The following is a 19,496-nucleotide window of genomic DNA, read 5'->3' on the forward strand; positions in this document are numbered from 1 at the left end:
AATACAACAAAATACAACAAAATTATACATATGATCGAAAGTTGTCGCAGTTATAGAATGTAATCGAGAAGAGGTAGTTTACGCTCAGAACCATCAAAGAATCCTCAGAGTTTGAGAATGTTTTAACTTAACATGCCCCAGTCATCCGAAGATATCTTTCTCAATCTTCCTCAGCCCCATGCATACTATACTATCATGTACAGATCTGCAGAGGTGTGGCCACAATGGCCATGCCATCTATGAGCACCCCCTTTGAACGTCGTGCCGAACGTGTATATCACGAATTCCGATCATTACTTTCAACAGGCGGCCCCTAGTATGTCAATCCCATAATCATGCTGAACTCAGGAGTCCCTCAAAAAGCCATACAGGCTATCCTCCTCCTCGCCTTACTTCCCCTTCAGATTACAGCATGGTATATGCAACAAGCCACCACCCAAAGCGTGCCACACTACCGCGACGGCCGTCGAACCGGCTCCGAACCCGCCTATCTCTCCCAATCTAGTGACGAACCTTTAACCTTCCAGTCTTGTATAACAATAAACTGGGGTAACCTAAACGATAACACCAAAATCAACTTCTTCTCTCTTGCCAGAGACCCCCCCGCTGTATGGGATCCATTGAAAACTGCCAATGAGAATCTAAAATACAGTGTCAGGGGTATCGTTTTCTTCGAAGGGGCGCATTGTGAGCCATTGACGACTCGAGTAATCTTCCGTCTTCGGGATACTTACACACCTCAGAGCCACCTTTTTCTTACATCTACGCCTATGACACCCTCGTTGAGACTAGGCAGCTGGAGGCCCATGTGGCTGTATGGCCAAGATGGTTACTCCGATAGTTTATCGAAGATAGATCCCGGAGACTTTAGGTTATTCCCACCCCCTCGAGATCTAGAGCGAATCGTACAACAGCAATTTCCTTTAATCAATCAGGGTCTTCGGCAAGAGCGGCAAGATCCAGTAATGAACCAACAGCAACAAACCCAGCAGAACCTAATAAATATAGAGCCTCAAACCCAGCAGCAAGAACTGCCAGGGCTTACACGGATCCAACCTGGTACACGCCAACAAATCGAAAACCAGAGAAATGGGAACCCAAACCGGAATCAAGGAAACCAAGGGAATCAAAGGAATCAAGGAAATCAAAGAAACCAAGGGAGCCGAAACAGAGGGAATCAAAGGGGCCAAGGGAGCCGAAACAGAGGATATCGGAACCAAGCCGGCCAAATACAACAGCAGAGAAATCCCGACCCGAGGGAACAACTAACCTTCGGCGAAATCATTAGAGAAGACCTAGAGGAAGAAGAAGAGGAAGAGGAAGTAATGAGTCCAAGAAATGCACGACTCCAGCAGCTTACAATTCAAGTAGAAAACCTCCAGAGGCTTTTTAATAATATGTTAGCTGAGGTAAATATCCCCGCCCCCCCCCCCCCCCCCCCAACTAGACCTCCTTCAGTTCAACTAAATGTAACGATACCGACGCACTATATATAGAGGCAGAATGCGCGGAACAATCCCGACCCCACCGATGAAATATTCGTATGTATATATCATGGACCCCCACATCATAATGCATTGATATAGACGTGCCAGAAGTCCTAATCAAATTATAATCTAATAGGAAGAACAAAAGGAAGACTATATTGAGGTAAACTAGCCACAATCGATTCTAATGTATAAGCCCAGCAAACTAAATACTAGAATCCCAATAAGCCCACTCAATCCGATGACTTAATTGTAAGCCCCAGGTTCGGCGGTCAGCAGGATCCTAGTCACGTGAGTACACACTATAAGATCTAAGTCCCTATAGCTTCTCGCATTTAAGCCCCTAGCTATAGCTAACCAGAGAACTGACCAATAGCAACCCAACTATGGCGACATTAACCAATTCTTTAGCATGACCAACGAAGACCAAGGACAGAATAACTACGACCAAGATTTCTTGAACCTTGAACGATCAAATTCTGGAGCTCAATACCTTGACAGAATGTTTATACCCCCTTTATCACGCCAGGGAAGTTTTAGCTTTCAGTTTCAAGATCCGGACGATAATTTATTTGCGAATACCATTCCAGAGTCACAAACACAGGAAGTAGAAGAGGGTGAATCATCACGGATTCAAGAAGAGCCAGTTGAGAGTAATCAACAAGTGGAACCGGAAGCTAATTCCCAAAGGGAAGAAACCGAAGAGAACCCAGAAGCCCAAGACCAAATCAGCGAAGAACCCGTTCAAAACCAAGGCACGGGATCCCAAGCCCAGCTTCAAGAGAACGTTCAGCCTCAGGGGGACCAACCAACAATAAATAACCAACGGGTCCCAGAAACCGAGATCGAAATGCCCCCACCTCGCCGACCATCCCAAGCTAGGACATACCCATTCGATATCGGCCCAGCACTAGAAAACAACCGCCTCCGGTACGCCGAATCAGTAAACCGTAAATTACTCAACCCCTACCTCGATAACGTAGGGAAGATCCTTGCGGGCACTGGGAAAACGATACAAGAAACTCTAGCCATTATGGCAGCGGATCCTGATATAGAGCACACTGATATATATACCGCAGAGATCGAGCGATTAATACGTGTTCGGAAACAATACTTAGCCATGAACGATGATAAATGCCTTGAAGCGGTGATAAATGCCGGCAAGAAATGGAAAGAAAATAACTCCATGGTCATTGGCCCTCAGGGTGGGAATCAGTATGCCGGCCAGCAAGCTGGTCCGCAATACGGAAGCCTGAATGGTGGCCTTAAACGCGAAGATGTATAAAGTCTAGCACTTCTTTTTTAGATAACTTCCCAGAAGTTTCACAAGAATATAATAATCAGCTGGTTATTCGCATTACACTCCAATCACAACTCTCCAAGGCCTTATAATAGTCATTTTTTATACATACTGAAGTACATATTTGAGTGTTTCAAGCATCATGGTCTTACCTACTTGCAACCATATGCCCGAAGCACATGTCCAGCTCAGGGCCCAAATACCCAAATATTGTCATAAGCATGCACTAGTTATCATTCTCGTCAATCGGTCTCTTTGAGAGCATAAGAAAAAAAACGAAACAATAAAACGGTACCACTCAAGCAGGATCCAGGAATCATATTTCGGCCTTACTATATATTCAAAGTCAGCAAAATCCTCCGAACCGCCCCGTCCAAACCCGCATCAAGTACACAATCTGTAAGAACTGCTTATAATCCAGTTCCGTAAAACTCTAATCCCTCTTTCACCAATCGAATATATATCTTCACCATCTAGTACATCTACGTGTCCATGTACAAGTTATCCGCGTAAGCACAGTAATTCAGAAGCCAAAAGCGTATCCAAAAAGAGGCTATAGCCAGACGTATACATCGCTAGCACTATACTTAGTAGCCCGGCCGTGTAGGGAAAAGATCGTTCCTTTGACCAAGTATTCAAGAAACTACCACCCGTCATGCAGAATCCACCGCTGCAGGTGTGCCCTATATACATACAGCTCCTTGTCTATATACCTTCATTCCGCGGCTTCCTATGAAGAAACTTTTTATATAACCATTGGTTGCATCGCGTATGCTTTAGCTGGACTTACTTAAATGTTGTAAATTTATCTCCGTAATATCTAAATTTAATAAGCCATCATATTTTACTAGAGACGAGTTTTCAACGGCCCCGAATATACTTCGCCAATCTGCAGCTGTATCGCCTTGCTGCACATATTCCTTTCACAAGAATTACGTAAAACTAGCCATACATTTTTACAAGTCTCGCATTTTCCACACTTATTGGATGTCATATGCCCACTAGCCTCCTTACTTCATCATGGGCCTGAATTCATGAAATCCCTATGCCTAGGCGAACGAGAAACTGTGTCATCATTATATCACTGATGGCCCCTCGAGAGTTAACCCCTCCATTGTTCAGGCCTGTCAGATATCACAGACCAATAATAAATCGCACTTTTGGTCCACTAAAGCCCCCTCAGGGCTAAGCTTTTAGCTGGAAGAAAGTTACCCGAGGTTTCTTGGGGTATTTTTGTGCATATTGCATGGGAAGGTGTATATTGGCTTACATGTGTTATTTTAAGGAAACCCCGAGATATGTACGTCGGTATCTTGAGCCTTAAAATGACCTGCATGGTTAGTCTTTGCCATTAAAATATTGTCTGACTACATTACAATATTGACGAAACTGCAAAGCTAAGTTGTATACATGCATGTACATGTATCTTGAATTCCTATTTCAAACAGCATATGTCCTGCACCGGGGACCCCTCCTAGACTCCGGACTAACATTATCAAGGTCCTCCAAAGATTCCGAGATACAAGAAGATACTTTTAGGTCTCCGGGGAGGATGTGTCTGTACCTCGACATAAAGAAAGAAAGAAGAAGAAGAAGAAGAAAAGAAGAAAAACTAGCTCATCAAACTAGGATCAAGAGAAAGGTTATACTTCATAATCCTACTTTAAACCCAACAATAAATAAAGATCCCGTGAACCAAATTTGAGACGAAATTACATTCTCCATCCGTTGTTTGTGCATATGCAAGGACCCCGTAAACCCCGTAAATACCCCTTCCAGCCGCCGTTAGGTACAGATATACCCACATACCCTTGCAATTGATCACGAAGGTTCAACATATGTTCTGCAGAATTTAACCTACCTTTGAAGGAAAGAAACGGGGGGGAAAGGGGTCTGTCTGTAGAAGTTGTCAAAATAAGGCCCATGTTACATAGGCGCCGAGGGGCAAGAGGAATTAAGCTTCTACAATAAACTTTACCAAATATACACCCATATCCAATTAATCACGACTTCATTCCTATCGTGGGGAATCGAATAATCAATCCTTACCGCCAATACAATACCGCAAACTGTTATTCATTGAAACCATGGGGCCGCATATCGCTATCCTTCAAATGGCATCTTCAATGCTATAGGGAAAACGTGACCACTTGATAAAGTGGAATAAGCAGGTAGTTAGAAAGAAAAGATACAATGTTTTCATTCTTTTGTGGCAGGTCACTGAAACGGAAAATCCCGTTCGAACGCCTCATTTGCCTTCTGGCTAACCTTTGAACCCCTCGTCGGCTATCGTAAACCAACAAACAAAAGTCGAATCACGGAAACAAGCAGGAGAAAGAGCTAAGGAGACTAAAACGGCCTCATTTCGAGAGTTTTCCATATCATTTCACAACGCAGCTAGCATGCAAGCCACAAATTCCTTAACTCTAACTTAGCATCGACGTTTTCTACTGTGAACCTAGGTGATTGGGGAAATGCTCATCTTCCCAAGGATGCGCAAAAAAGGGGAGGCGGGTTCAACCAACCCGTCTGTTTGGAAGGAGGCGAGGTCAATCATATCAGAGCCTTATCTTCCTCGTGTCACACAAGATCCAAATCTCATTTTAGTAGCCCTGGGAGGCGAGGCGTGAGTAGCACGCCGCTTACCTGAAAAGTTAATAAGCAGACCCGGGCACACCCAAATTATAAACAAATTATAAATTAAAGTTGAAGTAAAAAGTATACAGAATGCAAGTATTCAAGTAGAATCGATCCGACTGCGTCAAGTTCTGGCCGACAGGACGGGAGGGTTGAAGCGAAATCATTCCCACCTTGATAAAATTTTCTCTCAGGCCATGGGTAACCTAGTAATCAATATCCAGAAGTGCAAGACGATATTGAAAATCCAACGTCGCTTCTGGTTAAGAAGCTAGCCATGCACCCCTTTTTTCTTTCCTTTATTTTTTTTCTCTGACTTGCCTGTGACGATTTTTGTGCCGTCTGTCTATCTCAATATACCTAGTAGTTAGACACACACAAGGATAATTAAGTATTCGGAACGGGTCATTCCTATTCCAAATCTCTAGCTGCATGGGTACATCCAGAGATCGATTGGTTGGGCGATCCTGTTATATTTAATAATCTATTTCGCGAATTATTACTTACACTTACCTCTAAACCCGATTTATATTGTAGCCCAACCATTAGACCGGTAATACTCGGGTGAGTCTTTTTTTTTTCGCATTCAGGATTCTGGGTCACACAGACAGACACACCGTCTTGCACCCAGAGACACCGATGTGGTCCCAATTAATCCGCTGTGTTAGCTGTCAGGTCATGCCTGTTCTCGCCAGTATTAAACTAATTGACGGACAGTGCTTTTAAGCGAGGTGGCTGGCAGAAGATTCAAACTGTTGGATGGATGCATGGTGGGTTCTGTCGCCGGCGGTCTTTTGGAATCTACGAACTTTTAAGGCAGCCAAATGGAAGATTCTTTTTATAAGAATAGTAAAAATGGATTGTCCATTACTATTAGATTGGATTTGTCCTCTGAAGAAAAGGAAAAGGACGCAGAAAGGACGCAGAAAGAAAAAAAAAAAAAAAAAAAAAAGAACTCCCCAATTTTATTTCCCAATAGCCCTGAACACCGTTGAAAGCAAACAAGAATGAGTAGGAATCCTGACCGTTAAAAGCAAAAGTAGGTATTGTTATACAGGAGAGAGGGGAATAGGAAAAAAGATAGAATCGCTAGCCTCCAAAGACATAACCAGAGAACTTCCTAAAGAAGACCCAGTGATTGCAAACCCACATGAGAAAGAAAAAAAAGCCAGTTACACAAGTGCAACGTCGTAAAAAAAGTATAGAATGATACAGGAAAGGAATGATTATTACGAAGGAAACACCAAGGCATCCAATGTGAATTAGGTAGTAATCTAATGTTGTTGCTCCTTCTGAGCATCTCTGGCCTCCTTTGCTGCATCGTGAAAGGCGTTGGCACGGACTACAGTCCAGTAGTCTAAGTCGCTGACCTCGGCGTCTCCACCAGCGAGGTTAGCCTTGACCTCCCAAGCGGAGGACATCATCATCTCATCTCTACAGAGAAGCTTGCTACCATCGTAGACTTGGAGACACCGTCTCTTTGTGACCATGCGATCTGGTTGGACCCCCCAACCAGAAGGAAGGTTCCTTCTCCTCTTGCGACCACCAGCAGCCATCATTTGCTTCTTTGAGATTTTGCTGTTGGCTCCCAAAACAACACCGCCTTTAGAGTTACCGCTCCCGGCGTGCGAATCGACACCCCGAGTGCGTGTTAATTGTCACCGACCCGCAACCCCAGTACCGGTGAGACTCTTGCGCTGCTTCTTGGACTTCCTGGAACCGAAGGATGGATCAGTCTTGTCATCCTCATCCTCGGATTCTTCCTCCTCTTCCTCAGAGATCTCAGCCTCATTGACTTCAGCGCCATCGGAGTTCAAAAGACCGTGAGCGGCCAAAGACTCTTGCACTTCCTCGAGATCATTGACAGATCCAAGGTTGTGACTATTGATATCACCTTCTGGCTCTGGCTTGACAACCTTGGAAAGAACGCAGTCGTCAAGATGTTCGTAGAACTGTTGGGCATTGGCGAAGGTGGCATTGCAAGTAGAGCACTTGCCAGTGACATCCTTGTATGCGGCTTGGAATGATGGAGCGCGGGGAGACCCAGAAGAAGAAACAGAACCGCCACGACCATTAATTTTCTTTGGCTTGCCATTGGGAGCGGTCTGCTCGACATTGTGAACAGACATCAAGTGGCGCTTGAAAACATCAGCTCTGTTGAAGGTCTTCTCGGAGGGAAGGCCAGATCCTGGGCAGAAACCACAGACCATGGTTCCCTTATAATGCGTAAGAGTGTGTCGCTGACAGTCGTACTTGCGCGCGAACCCCTTCTTAGCGTATTCGCAAGTTGGGATTGGGCACTTCTCGGGCCTTTCATCCATATGGGTGATCTGGTGGGCCTTTAGGTCCCTAAAAACTTTCCCGCAAGCATTGCAGAAGTTGTCGCTGTGGCTGGCGCCATTGCTAGAGGTAGTTCTCTCGGGACTGGCAGCTCCCTTAGAGGTGGCAGATACCTCACGGCTCATGGCTGGGGTGTGGGGGAAGTAATCTTCAGCAGAGTGATTGGACGGCGACCTCCTATGTCCCTTAGATGTAGCGGAAGGTGTTGGATATGGGGAAACACGGAATGTTGAGTTTCTCTTTGTGTGCTTTGGCGATGTTGGAATAACTGACGAAGCCTCGACTGAGGACTGTCTCGAGCCATTGTTGATCAAAGATGGGTCTACTTTGAAAGTTAATTAAAGCCCCGGTAGCTCTCGGTGGGTTACATTCGTAATACTTACTGACGCAGGTATCCTTAAGCTCGGGTTGCTGCTCCCAAGCAACACCAGTCCAAGTCGACATGTCTTCGGTGTTCATGGTCCACTCCTGAGTAGCCATGTAAGGCGAGCCGTGATCGGATGAGGAAGTAGAAGCGCCAGAGGCGATGCTGCTCTGGCCAGAAGCGAAATCGAAACCTTCAGCAGCAGAAGAAGCTACAGAGGGTGAGGTTGGTCCTCTGTAAAGCTCGTTGGCGAGGTAGTTGGAAGGTAAAGGGGGTGGCTGGACGAAAAGTGTGGATTCCTCGCCGTAGTATGGGTATGCAGCGCGTGGAACTTCTGTGAATGGGTATAATGGGTATCCAGTATACTGAGGGTCTTCAACAGAGAAAAAGGAAGGTGGAAGTGTGGAGGTCTCTGAGGTTGTGAAGAAGTCGAATTCTGGCTTGGAATATATCGAAGAGTCAAATGAAGATGTGGTATTCAATGGGCTGATTGATGCGCCAGTAGCAGCAAGCATCTTATGGAAGGTGTCTTGTCTGTCACCGTCTTCAAACTGTAAGAAGTCCATGGACTCGTAGGCGGCCATCGTTGGTATTTAATATGGTTGTGTGGTGGTGCGAATGCGACTTTGGGTGGGGAAATGGCTGGAGTGAGGCGGTGTAGTTAACCTTGTTTGGTCACTGCTGTGCTTGTTTTCCTCAGGCTGACTTTGTCGAGCGAACTGCAAGGAAAAACCAGGATATCAAGCTGATTTTATATGTTCACGATGATATTATCGAATTCTGACTACGCCTTTTGATGTTGTCTGTCTGCAAAATATATATATATGCGTATTATAGCAGATGATTGTGTAGGTGATTGATATGCGTCGGTGAAGTTAAGGGACGGGTTCACTTTATTATATGAGCGGAACTCCTGCTTAAGCGAATAAGAAGAGTCTCTGAAGATTCAAGAGGAAGCTTGGTAATCGTTAAGGAAGATTGGCGTGCCTTTCGTGAGATTCGGTGCTGCTTATGAAAAGGTAGGGCATAGACCGAAGGGCAGATGAGGAGGAATATATGCATCTCGAGTGTCTGCTCCCCCAAGCCCAATTAAGAGTCGAAGGTTTGGGAATATTGCCATAGGGCAGCGAGCGAGCCCCAACTCTGTGCAAGCAGCGAAAAAGAAAAATAGTCAAACTTGAACTTGTTGCGCAGCAAGAACCTTGCATTTTGACTATTGCTTTTTCTCCAGAGACTCCTTTTTGAGAGAAGCCTGGGTGTGGGATTTTTTTTTTGTTTTTCATCTTTCCTTTTCTTTTTTTTACTTTTTTCCGTTTTTTCTTCCTGTGCTGCGGTTATCGATGACAAGTGACAAAGAAACAGCTGGGGAAAAAGTTCCCCCCTCGAGCCCTCCCATTTAGCACCAAACCCGTTGTCGTGGTTCATCGAAGAGGGGACGGGGGTTGGTTCTGTGGTGGGTCCGGATGAACCAAAAAAGCAAAAGACCAGGCCATGGATGACCAGGAATGCGGTGGGTGATGTTGCTGAATTCGACCAAGCGTGAGTGCGCAGAGTGGCAGGGCTCCTTGCCTGCGTGCTTGCGGGATTCGACTGATATGATTTGAATTTCTGAGCAATGACGGATGGTGTGGTGGTTCCAGTTGGGGTTGGCTCTCGTTTGGGAGACCTGCAGGGCATACTCCGGGCACGGCCCCCGGAGGTCAAGCTGGATTGCTCCTGAAGCGTCGGTGAAAGCGATGCTAGAACGGCCTTTTCTGTTTTGGGTCTCGAATTGTTCGTTTACCCCTGTTCGTTCGTCCAACGTGGATTGCATTCCCCTCTCCCAAATTTGTCGCCCGAGAAACATTGGGTAATCAAATTTTTTCTTTGGCGAGATTATCGTAACAAACAGACCAATTGCAAGGGAGGGTAGGAGGTTCGATGACAATCTCCCTCTGGCGATTCTCGATACGGGGAGGGGAGAGGAAGGAGGGGAGCTCGTTAACGCCGTGATGAAAATTTTAATCTCGAGGGTCCAGATTCTACCTCTCTCGAAGCTCTGTGCGGTTAGTCGTTGGCTCTCACATTGCGAGAATTGAATCATGCCTCACATCGCTGTCATAGAAAAAAGAAGAAGAAGAAAAAAAACTCCCCGCAAGGATCTTCTTGATCAATTGATCCGAGCATCGTCACATAGTCGTGTCGTAGAGGGCGTCTATGGTATAGCTACTGCTACACGGGTCGCAATATTCGGATACCCGGAGGCAGACACCATTACACCAATGTCCAGCCTAATGCAACGGTGGAGGTACCAGTGGAGAGGATGCCTTCTGGAGCAGTACAAAGCTCCGATGTACATACTCCGTAAACACATTCTCCCTGGCCGTTGACGAGGGTTGGATGTAAGTACATACATACATACATGCATCTGGTAGCTGCCGGTCATACTAAACATATCCCCTCCCCCAGCTCTTCGTCTGCAAACGCCTATCAATATTACCTTTTAGTTGGGATCCCAATTCTCCATATCGTCCGAGAGTGCATTAGTACCAGCTAGTGAGGTCCAGACATCATCTTTCACCACCGCCTCCACCAGGAAACTCACACTAACAGACCCATCCATGACCAGGACTACTAGCACAGTGTATGTACCTCCATGTCCAGTGCCAGCACATCCGGGCCACACACACCCAACTCCCTCTTTTATCAGAGATTAGTATGACCACATCCCCAGGTTGGGTTTAAGTCGCCGTATTCCAGGAATAGCAGCAACCTTAACAAGGTCCTCCTCATGACGATGGGTGGGAACCCTTTCCCGATCTGTGTCTAGCGCAATTTCTGGAGGCCAAGCTTCTTCCAAGACCACAGCCCTGTCGCTAAATTCGTCGTGGTGGTGGGGTCTTCCTTTTTAAAGTCCTAGTTAGAAGGCTTCTCGTTAGCAGTCAACCTCACAAGGCGATTTACTGTCAACGGAAGGTCACAAAATCCCCCAGACCAAAAGTATTTATGTATAATCCAGTGACAACTTCAATCGTGGTTTCATCGTCACTGATGAATCAGACGATTAGGTTTTTCGCTTGATTCATATCGCTAAAGCATCGATCATGCACCTAATTAACATGACGCTTCACCGCACCGTACCGTCGAGAGAATTTGTCATCGCGTCCTAGATGTTTGTTTCGCTTTTCTTGATCCCGCAACCCTGAGAATTCCGATCTGGTCTTGATTTCTTTCCCTGAAACCACAAATGGTCCTTGAGACGCCCGAGAATCCTAGGGAACCCAATAGATTCTCGACGCTGCCCCCCTTCCCACTTCCCCACCCCTAGTCAAATATGTATTGCACGGCAATATCATCAGATCTCGACGTAATCATTATCCACCTGCTACCTTGCTAGAAAGTAACTATACCGCAAAAGACAAGTGTTTGTGTTTGACTTTTATGCCAACGAAGACTTCCGAACCTTGTCAACGACCTCGATCTTTGCATTATACTTTGGACCAATCCGAAAAGATATTAACTATAAACCATAGTGCGGTGGAAAACTCCTTGGATTGTAAACGCAATATCATTTCAATTAAGATTGTTGAGTGGCCCCATGCTCATGTTGGTTGAATTTTGTATTGCATGCTGCTAGTACGTTTGTTCCGCTTATCTGTTCTGTTCGTTGCATACAAAAAAAGGCCCGAGCTGCACAACTCACACTGCTTTGGCCGTTAGCTGTTAGTCCCCAATAGTCGGAAAAACGTCGACGCATTCGTGATAGCGGCAATAGCCAGCCATCTCTAACCGTCTGGTTCAGGTTGAATCCTCAAAAAAGCTTGAACTTGTGGATGCAACGCCTTTAGGCCTTAACCGGCCAAAAGAGGCCCCACTCGGCCCCACTGCGTTCAATTGTTTCGTCCAGAATGGCTTGCTTTCTAGTATCTCTTTTAGAACTGTTTTCTGTTTAACGTTTCCGGTGATCAGTTTCAGCTGTTCAATCCAGGAATGTGATCATGAAGAGCTTATCCTGTTTGTCGTCGATATTATGAAGCTATACTCGAATCCATGGGATAAACCCCAACATGGACCCTGAGAAGAACTATCACCCCTGGGGGATCAAGGCGACCCCGGGGCCAGTTCAGGGGACAATAGAAGACTCGCTAAGCTTGTCTTTCTATTGGCTAGATTGGGTCCCATGCTATTGTCCCTTGCCAGTCGAAGAATCACGCCGTTTTTGACTGCATGCCCATAATAAATTACCCGAGAAAATGTTGTTTTCAAAAGAACGTCCCTTGCTTTGTGTGCCGCATTAAATGTTTGCATTCTTTTTCAAAGACGGGTTAATCCATCAGCACAGGAGATCGTTTGCGAGAGAGGACATGAAAGGTGCCATGCTGTTGGAGATATCTCGGCCTCCTCCTATAACTATCACCAGATTGCAATTCCACTGGAATGTGAATCGCTTTAATCCGTCCCGCCTTTCAATTATCCCGATCAAGCTTTCTCCCGACGGGCTGGGTTTTGACAACCCACGTTTTGCTAGTGCCGTGTCCACTGACCCCGTGAATGTAGGCTCTCTGACCAATCTGTATGTAACAGGGCAGACATAACAGGAGGCGTGCCCGAGGCGCCTTCGCCTTCGCTTATCACAATCTCCTTTTCGATGGGAAAACCCGCCATATCACATTCCGTTTTCGGTGGCGTCATATCCCTATGTGCGCGACCGTCCTGTTGGTAGAAATCCATATCTTCTCGTATCATAGACGCCGCAATTGAAACCATCTTATAGCAACGACCTGTTTTGTGTCACACTGGCTTGTTTTGTGGATTTAAAACAGAAACTGAATCAAAATCTTAGTATCGAGGCTTTAAGCATGGCTTGCTTCACCTTGCCACTAACGGGGAGGTTGGCTTGCGGAATCCGACACGATTCTCGATAGTACTGCCATTGTATCGATATCAAATCTGGTTGATAAGTGTTTACTGGCCGTGATATAAGGCAAAAAAAACGTGGTCAATCCGGGACCATAGCCCCCATGAAGCAAGGGAAGACACCAGGGGTCTGGAACGGCTATATGATCCATTGATATTGCGGCAACCCGAAAAAACTCCCCGAAAGAAACAACAATTTCTGTTAATATCGAATTTCCCTGCAGATGTTCCGTATTTCAGGCGAGAACAATATCGTGGAAGTGGAGCTGCGGAAACACATGACCATTTTGCTGGTTTTCTCGCCCCGAGATCAACCGGCCATATTCTTCCACCCGGCCGTATCTTAGATTCCGTCGATGAAAGAGAGTGCCCTCGAAAACGAAATTGGAAATAGCGGTCGATCCCTTCCGCAACAATCTCAAAATGCAAGACCGCCCGATCAGGAGGGGAAATTGAATTCAGGTTGCACAAAATAACCGAGAGGCCTCAATGAAAGGACCAGTCCAGAACTATTGGCAGCTTCATTCGGACTCTCCCGTTGCGGTATCTGGTCGGGCACTTGCGAAGTAGCCTAGGGGTTTGCGAAGATACCGACAGGAATTCGCAGCTCGCCAGTTGATGGGTTGACATTTTGATGCTTTTTTTCCGCATTCCATTCCTGCCCACGTTTCTGTCGGACTGAGGGTGCGTGGAGTAGTTTACGTGGCCAAGACATTCTCCATATTGTCCTGCGTTCCTGGTTAGTGGGGAGCGAGGAGATGTGAAGGCTTCATGCGTCCACTTTTCCTTCGTTCCGTTCAATCACAGCATAGCACCTGAAAGGCCACGATTTTTGAGGAATTTAGTGGCCAGGTGAGGGGTCAGGTTCAACCGTCCCGCTCCACGTAGTAGAGATCGTCGCCACGTTTTTGGGGGTTTCTCTTGCCTTTGTCCTCTCACCAACATCCCAGAAATGAGGTTCACCTTATCCCTGAAATATGGGACAGGCGAGAGCGGAACCAAAAATCAAGAAGAATCGTGATATTGACTGAGGCATTATGCGAGAAATGTACCCAAGAACCTCCAATCAATAACCAATTCACTCCAATATCCTATTGCAGCTCCGAATGCGATCGATCCAAGGTGATTAGCAAGCCTTGCGTTTTTTTATGACCCCTTCCAAGCGAATTAACCGTTTTGCTTTTTACCTGCAGCTTAACCATCGTATTATCAAAAAAGTCCAAATGCAGATATTTTGTGCAAACTCCGGTCGGTCCGGGCAAACGTTCGGGTTCGATCCTAATTCATGAATCACGAGGCTTTCAAACCTTTCCAGCCAAATAGTGAACCGTTTGATAGAGTTCATATTATGCACTTCGCAGAATGGATCCTCTTTGGGATAGATTTCTAAGTGGCAAATGCACGTCCCAACTACATTCTCCAGTCATTGTCCATATATATGCGACAGATTTGGGAAGCGGCAACGGGGTTTTCCATGATCATTCCTCTTCCGCTTCCTCTTCTTGTGGAGAAGCCTAAAGTATATGCGATTCGGAGAGGAGGAGGCAAAACGCGCGCGCTGGACTCCGCATTCTGATTTGGTTGGCTCCATGGCTCCTGAGTTTTAAGCTCTTTTCTCTACGGTTTTATGGCGTTTTGTATCTGATGGGCGAGATTTTGACTTTTAGCTTTCATATGATCTTGTGGAACCTTGAGTGATTCCCATTTCTAGCTAGCCCCTACCTTTCGCGCAACTAGAGGCGTCTAGCGAGATAACGGGCGATTTCATTGGCGTATGGCCCTTGCCCTCAAACCATTTTGGGCTCGCTAGACCTTGTCCAGGCAATAGAATTCGGCGATCGAACCCTCGTATCACCCAAATCATCTCTGCAGCCAGCACACCTTACTGTTCCTAGACTTTCAACTTGTGTGAAATACTAACCATATTCAGGCTAGCAATCAGGAATCAGAAGGAAAGACAGCCCCGTATACATAGGCCCGGAACCTTCCTTTCTGAAATTGAATCCCAGACGTTACCCGTCCCGTCGATGAACTTTGTCCTTTCTCCTCAAAAGAGGTTTCATGATCGGTTGCGGATTCATTCAAAACCAATATTTATAGACTTTGGATTGGTCCGTCGGGATTTTGATACATTCGATACATTCTATGCCGTCCCGAAATATTAGTGTAGGGATGTCTGGCCTTGATAGACCCGCCCAGGGCCCATGTTCATATTATGCATTGGAAAATCCCGTGGGATTACAAAGGCCATGATCCCTTGCTCGTTCTCGGCTGGTATGTCTCACATCTAACAACAGTCCAGAGAATCGGAACGATGTCAGTCATTAAAATGTCTCAGTTGGTCAATTTAGCCAATGAGCAGAGGAGAAATCTCGATCACACCGAGGGTTTGGCGAGCCTTCCTGCTCCAACCCGTCGCAACTTCGGGGAGAAGCTTCCCTGCTCGAGCTCACGGGTTCCATGCAGCCTTGCTGGTTGAAAACGAACTTTGCAGACACCATCACGGAAGAATCAAAAGGTATCGGGACCAGTAATTTTGATGGTTCAGATGACTTCAATTTGGAGCCGTAGGTGCTTACCTCAAGTATATTTGGCAAATTTTGTGTGACCAGGAGGAGCCCACAGTGAGAAAGGTCGGAACTTGTTCCTCACAAGCGTCTAGACCAACCAATCGCTCCGTGGGAAGGCAAAGCGTCAACTTCACAATCAAAAGCAGCATCGCCTCAAGGGCTACCTTCGTTTGCTCATAAAACTAAATTCATTCGGTCAGTGTGTGTATGTTCCTGGCTTTGTTCGTCGACAATATTGATGTTGACACTATGTTGGTCGGTTGGTTGATGTTGGAAGAGGTCAAAGTCAAAGTCAAAGTGGGGGAGCCAACAAGCAAGTAAGCAGGCAGGCAGGCTTAGAAGAGGCAATGAATACATGGCTGGCAAGCTCAATCCCAACTTCCAACTTCCACGTGTATAACGCCAGGAGATTAAGCTTCTGCCACCACCAGAACAGCAAATTTTGCTATCATTAGAGCTTGTTCGAAGGTGTGTCGGAAGTTACAATCGCGCTATTACACCGATCCCGCTAACCAGTTGCCCTCCTCTTATTCCATACTAGCATTACCGTTAGAATGTACCGAACCGTTGAATGCCACATCCAGCGAGCTCATGGTCTGAGGGCTAATCAAAGAGATATCAAGATGCGCTGCCCGATCATATGAAGATTTGCCACGCCTACAGTTTGATCAATTGAGCCGATGCCTAAATCCTCTGGAGGTACAAGCTAAATGGTATGTATCATATCAGTCGGTATCACAATCGTATGTAGGCCGTAGGGCCTGCATGAAACTCGCCTCTCGAGCCGGTCGTGCATCCAAAAGCGAAAGACATTTTTCTGCAATGCCACCTCCGGACATCGAAAGAGTAAATTAGGCGGCCTTGAATAAATAATCAAAAAGGTTGGTCCAAGTGACCATAATGCAGACTGCAGATGCAGAATCGCGCACACAGGGAATTGCAAAGCGTCGAAATGAAGAGAGTTTGTCCGGCTAACGCTCTGTCGTGTCTAACAGAAGTTCGGATATGCCGAAAATAGTCGAACCCAAATCCCAACTTGTGACTTCTGCCTTATCCATACCCTTCCACAAAACCCCCCATGCAGTGTTCTGTGCAGGAGTACTTATGAAGTGAGGGATATTTCCCCTGGTCCATCCAAGGGAAATGCTTCGACTTAGCTACGACAATGCAATCAAATTTCTACTCGATTTCCGTGGAATCCCAATTCCACGGATTACCATCCGGTCGCTTCTCATAGGGCTGTTGAGGGGGAACAGATTTCACTCATTTCCTTCGGTGCTACCTCAAGAACATAACATCGTCATTTGGTTACCTGTTAGTTCCAGCAGGAACCTTTGACCAGAACTATGGAATACCTGCTGTCTATTACTAGCTAACCAGAAGATCGATTGTGAAGCCTCAAAGTTGCTTAGTTTCTTACCAGCACGCAGCTGCTATGCTCTAGCCATTTTGGACCTTACGTGGCCGTCAATATAGCGCATTGTTCCATGGAGATTTCCGCGCACAAAAACTCTAGATTTCTATACGACCCTGTTCTGCGCGGGGTCAGTGCTTTTCGCCCACGAACAAACGGTTAGGAAAGCTTGGGCTAATCGCGCTTTCCCCTGGAATCCTAGAACACCCATCTTTGTCCCAACGAAAAATAAACTAAATAAAAAAATAAATAAAAATATGTCTCGCCTGCAGGTCTCTCTTTTTCTGCATGAGACAATCACACCGCATGTGCATGGAAAAACAGGCCGACCCTCTGGACTCGATTCTCTGAACTGGCAAAACAACCCGTCAATGTCAAGCTTGAAATTTACTAAATAGAGCATCAGCCTTGTGGATATGCAAGCAAGGTTTACCAGAGCCTTTAGAGGTTGATAGACTGTTCAAATAATCCATGTCGATATAGATGCAGTAATCTCTGCACAGCACACAATCGGACATTCTAGTCCATTTTCTTGCACATTCCGACGAGATAGGATTGGTCGCTAGTCGAAGAAGCTCTACGATCCAATCATTAAGTTTCTGAAAGGGTCAGACCACCAATTGCCACCGATTCGCTGGGAAGTTCCGTCGAAAGGATCACAAATCGCGGCGCCGTCTTTCCTAATACCGTCCAAGTTTAATTAGCACATTGTCCGCGGCAAGTGCCTCATCATTTCCGGCTCGTTTGGCCTTGTTTTGTCGAGCTCGCTACCATGAGACCACGGCGGACTGGTCATGGCTTCAGCCCTGTGAGGAATTAAGCTCAGTTGATCTTCCCTACAAGCTGAGATGTAAGCGACCGAGAAACACAATAAGCTTACACTTAACGGGCCACTAAGACGTCTAAACTGTTATTTTCCGAATCATCAAGTTGGAGGGGAAACTGTGGGAAATGGACTAGTCATCAGAAAATGGTGGTAGCGGCATGTTCTGTCCAAGCTATCAGCTCCACGTAGCCGTGCGCATGTGTGAGCTTCCCAGTTCGTTGACTATACATAACCCGAGTGCGATCTTGTACCAAAACCCTCAAGCTCCAACATGTTCATCAATATGCCAACAGACCCACTTAGATGTATTGTGAGTTTGCCACTACATGTAAGTACTTTGTGAAAAGCGGCATGGCGTTGAGTGAAAAGATCAATTCATTGGCTCCCTCACAAAACCCTCTTAGCTCAGCAGTTCTTGCTTGGGAAGAGCATGCGCAAGAGAATATTCGAACATCCCTCACCTTCGATAAAAAGCGGGGTTATTGCCAACAAGTACCCACCGGCGATACGCAGATGTTGACGGAGAAAGTTGCTCTGGGAAGCTTTGAGAAGCAGCTCCGGGAACTCCCAAAGGCTCAAATATCATTGGTTAACAAATATAGAATCTCTGGTGATTCCACCAGGTGGATCAAAGCAGGAACGGTGTGGCGGAGTCCCTCCGGACTCTGCCCCCGACCACGTTGTTGGTTCGTTTAAGGCTAGCGCCCTGTGTCTTTTGCTAAATCGAGTATCTTTCCCTCGAATTTGCACCGCCTCCGTACAACCAAGAGGTTGGGTCGTTCCCGTCTGCACAGAATCGATAGTGGAAGGCGGGCGCAATCAGGGAACATTCGAGTGTGGAGAACGCTTTTGTTTTTCGCTCGTTTCCTTTGCGTCATTAAGAAGAAGAAGAAGAAGAAGAAGAAGAAGAAAGAAAGGGTCCAAAACGCCTAGAAGGCAGAATCAATGTATTTGTCAAAGGGAACATTCGGTTGGAAGTTGCATATGCACGGCGCCCGATATGATCCCGCGAAAAGTCATGATGTTAGTGGACCAATACTCACACAACTTTTCAAGTGATCATGAGGCTCCTTATGAAACATGTATCTGGGCACAGAAAGGGTCCACTATTGGGGATATCTTGAAGATGTACGCTACCAGGACCGACGAAACGATACAGAGCTCCATTATGTAACAAAGCTCAAGCTATAGCTAGGGCACCGAATACCGAACTATACTCCCAACCCACAATGCGCCGATGACAAATTTAGATATACGTCCAGATATGAAGTCCTAATAACTACAATTCGGTTGTCTGCTTGTTATCGAGATAACCGCGGATGCACAGATGCGGCCCTCGATTAGTCATTTATGCATATTGTATAGAGACAGGAAAACATTCGTGTAACTTTCGGCTGGCCAGCATGATATCTCTCCTAGCCTGAGTACCAACTACAATACTACAACCTGGCGACCAGACCGGACACGTTCGAAGTCAGTCTAAATTCCGGATCCCTGCCCCCACTTAAGTGCTACAACCTTGTACGAAAGATCTACACATGTAAGATCCGATATGTTCCTTTGAATCTACCCGTCCCTAAATTAAATTCTCATATTCGCCCTCGGGAAATGCTTAAGCTCCGTTTTCTGACATGCCGTATCGATGCGTATTGAATTTACCTC

The 19,496-nt window shown here is 46.1% G+C and overlaps 3 protein-coding genes across 3 annotated transcripts; 2 read left to right on the top strand and 1 right to left on the bottom strand.

Annotated features, from left to right (window-relative positions):
* Window positions 1-335: 335 nt before the first annotated feature.
* Window positions 336-2,772, top strand: AOL_s00097g27 (uncharacterized protein; the record flags this gene model as incomplete). Its single annotated transcript, XM_011125860.1, has 5 exons — window positions 336-1,409; window positions 1,497-1,541; window positions 1,624-1,650; window positions 1,716-1,778; window positions 1,864-2,772. 5 exons carry the CDS (start codon window positions 336-338, stop codon window positions 2,770-2,772), a joined length of 2,118 nt encoding a protein of 705 aa, XP_011124162.1.
* Window positions 2,773-6,698: 3,926 nt separating this feature from the next.
* Window positions 6,699-8,712, bottom strand: AOL_s00097g28 (uncharacterized protein; the record flags this gene model as incomplete). The annotated part of the gene is made up of 3 exons (XM_011125861.1): window positions 6,699-7,027; window positions 7,091-8,086; window positions 8,148-8,712. 3 exons carry the CDS (start codon window positions 8,710-8,712, stop codon window positions 6,699-6,701), a joined length of 1,890 nt encoding a protein of 629 aa, XP_011124163.1.
* Window positions 8,713-18,185: 9,473 nt separating this feature from the next.
* AOL_s00097g29 (uncharacterized protein) lies at window positions 18,186-18,530 on the top strand (the record flags this gene model as incomplete). The annotated part of the gene is made up of 1 exon (XM_011125862.1): window positions 18,186-18,530. The coding sequence occupies one exon, from the start codon at window positions 18,186-18,188 to the stop codon at window positions 18,528-18,530; it is 345 nt and encodes a 114-aa protein (XP_011124164.1).
* Window positions 18,531-19,496: the final 966 nt, after the last annotated feature.

The sequence above is a fragment of the Orbilia oligospora genome (assembly GCF_000225545.1).
Source record: "Orbilia oligospora ATCC 24927 unplaced genomic scaffold scaffold00097, whole genome shotgun sequence".
NCBI lineage: Eukaryota > Fungi > Ascomycota > Orbiliomycetes > Orbiliales > Orbiliaceae > Orbilia > Orbilia oligospora.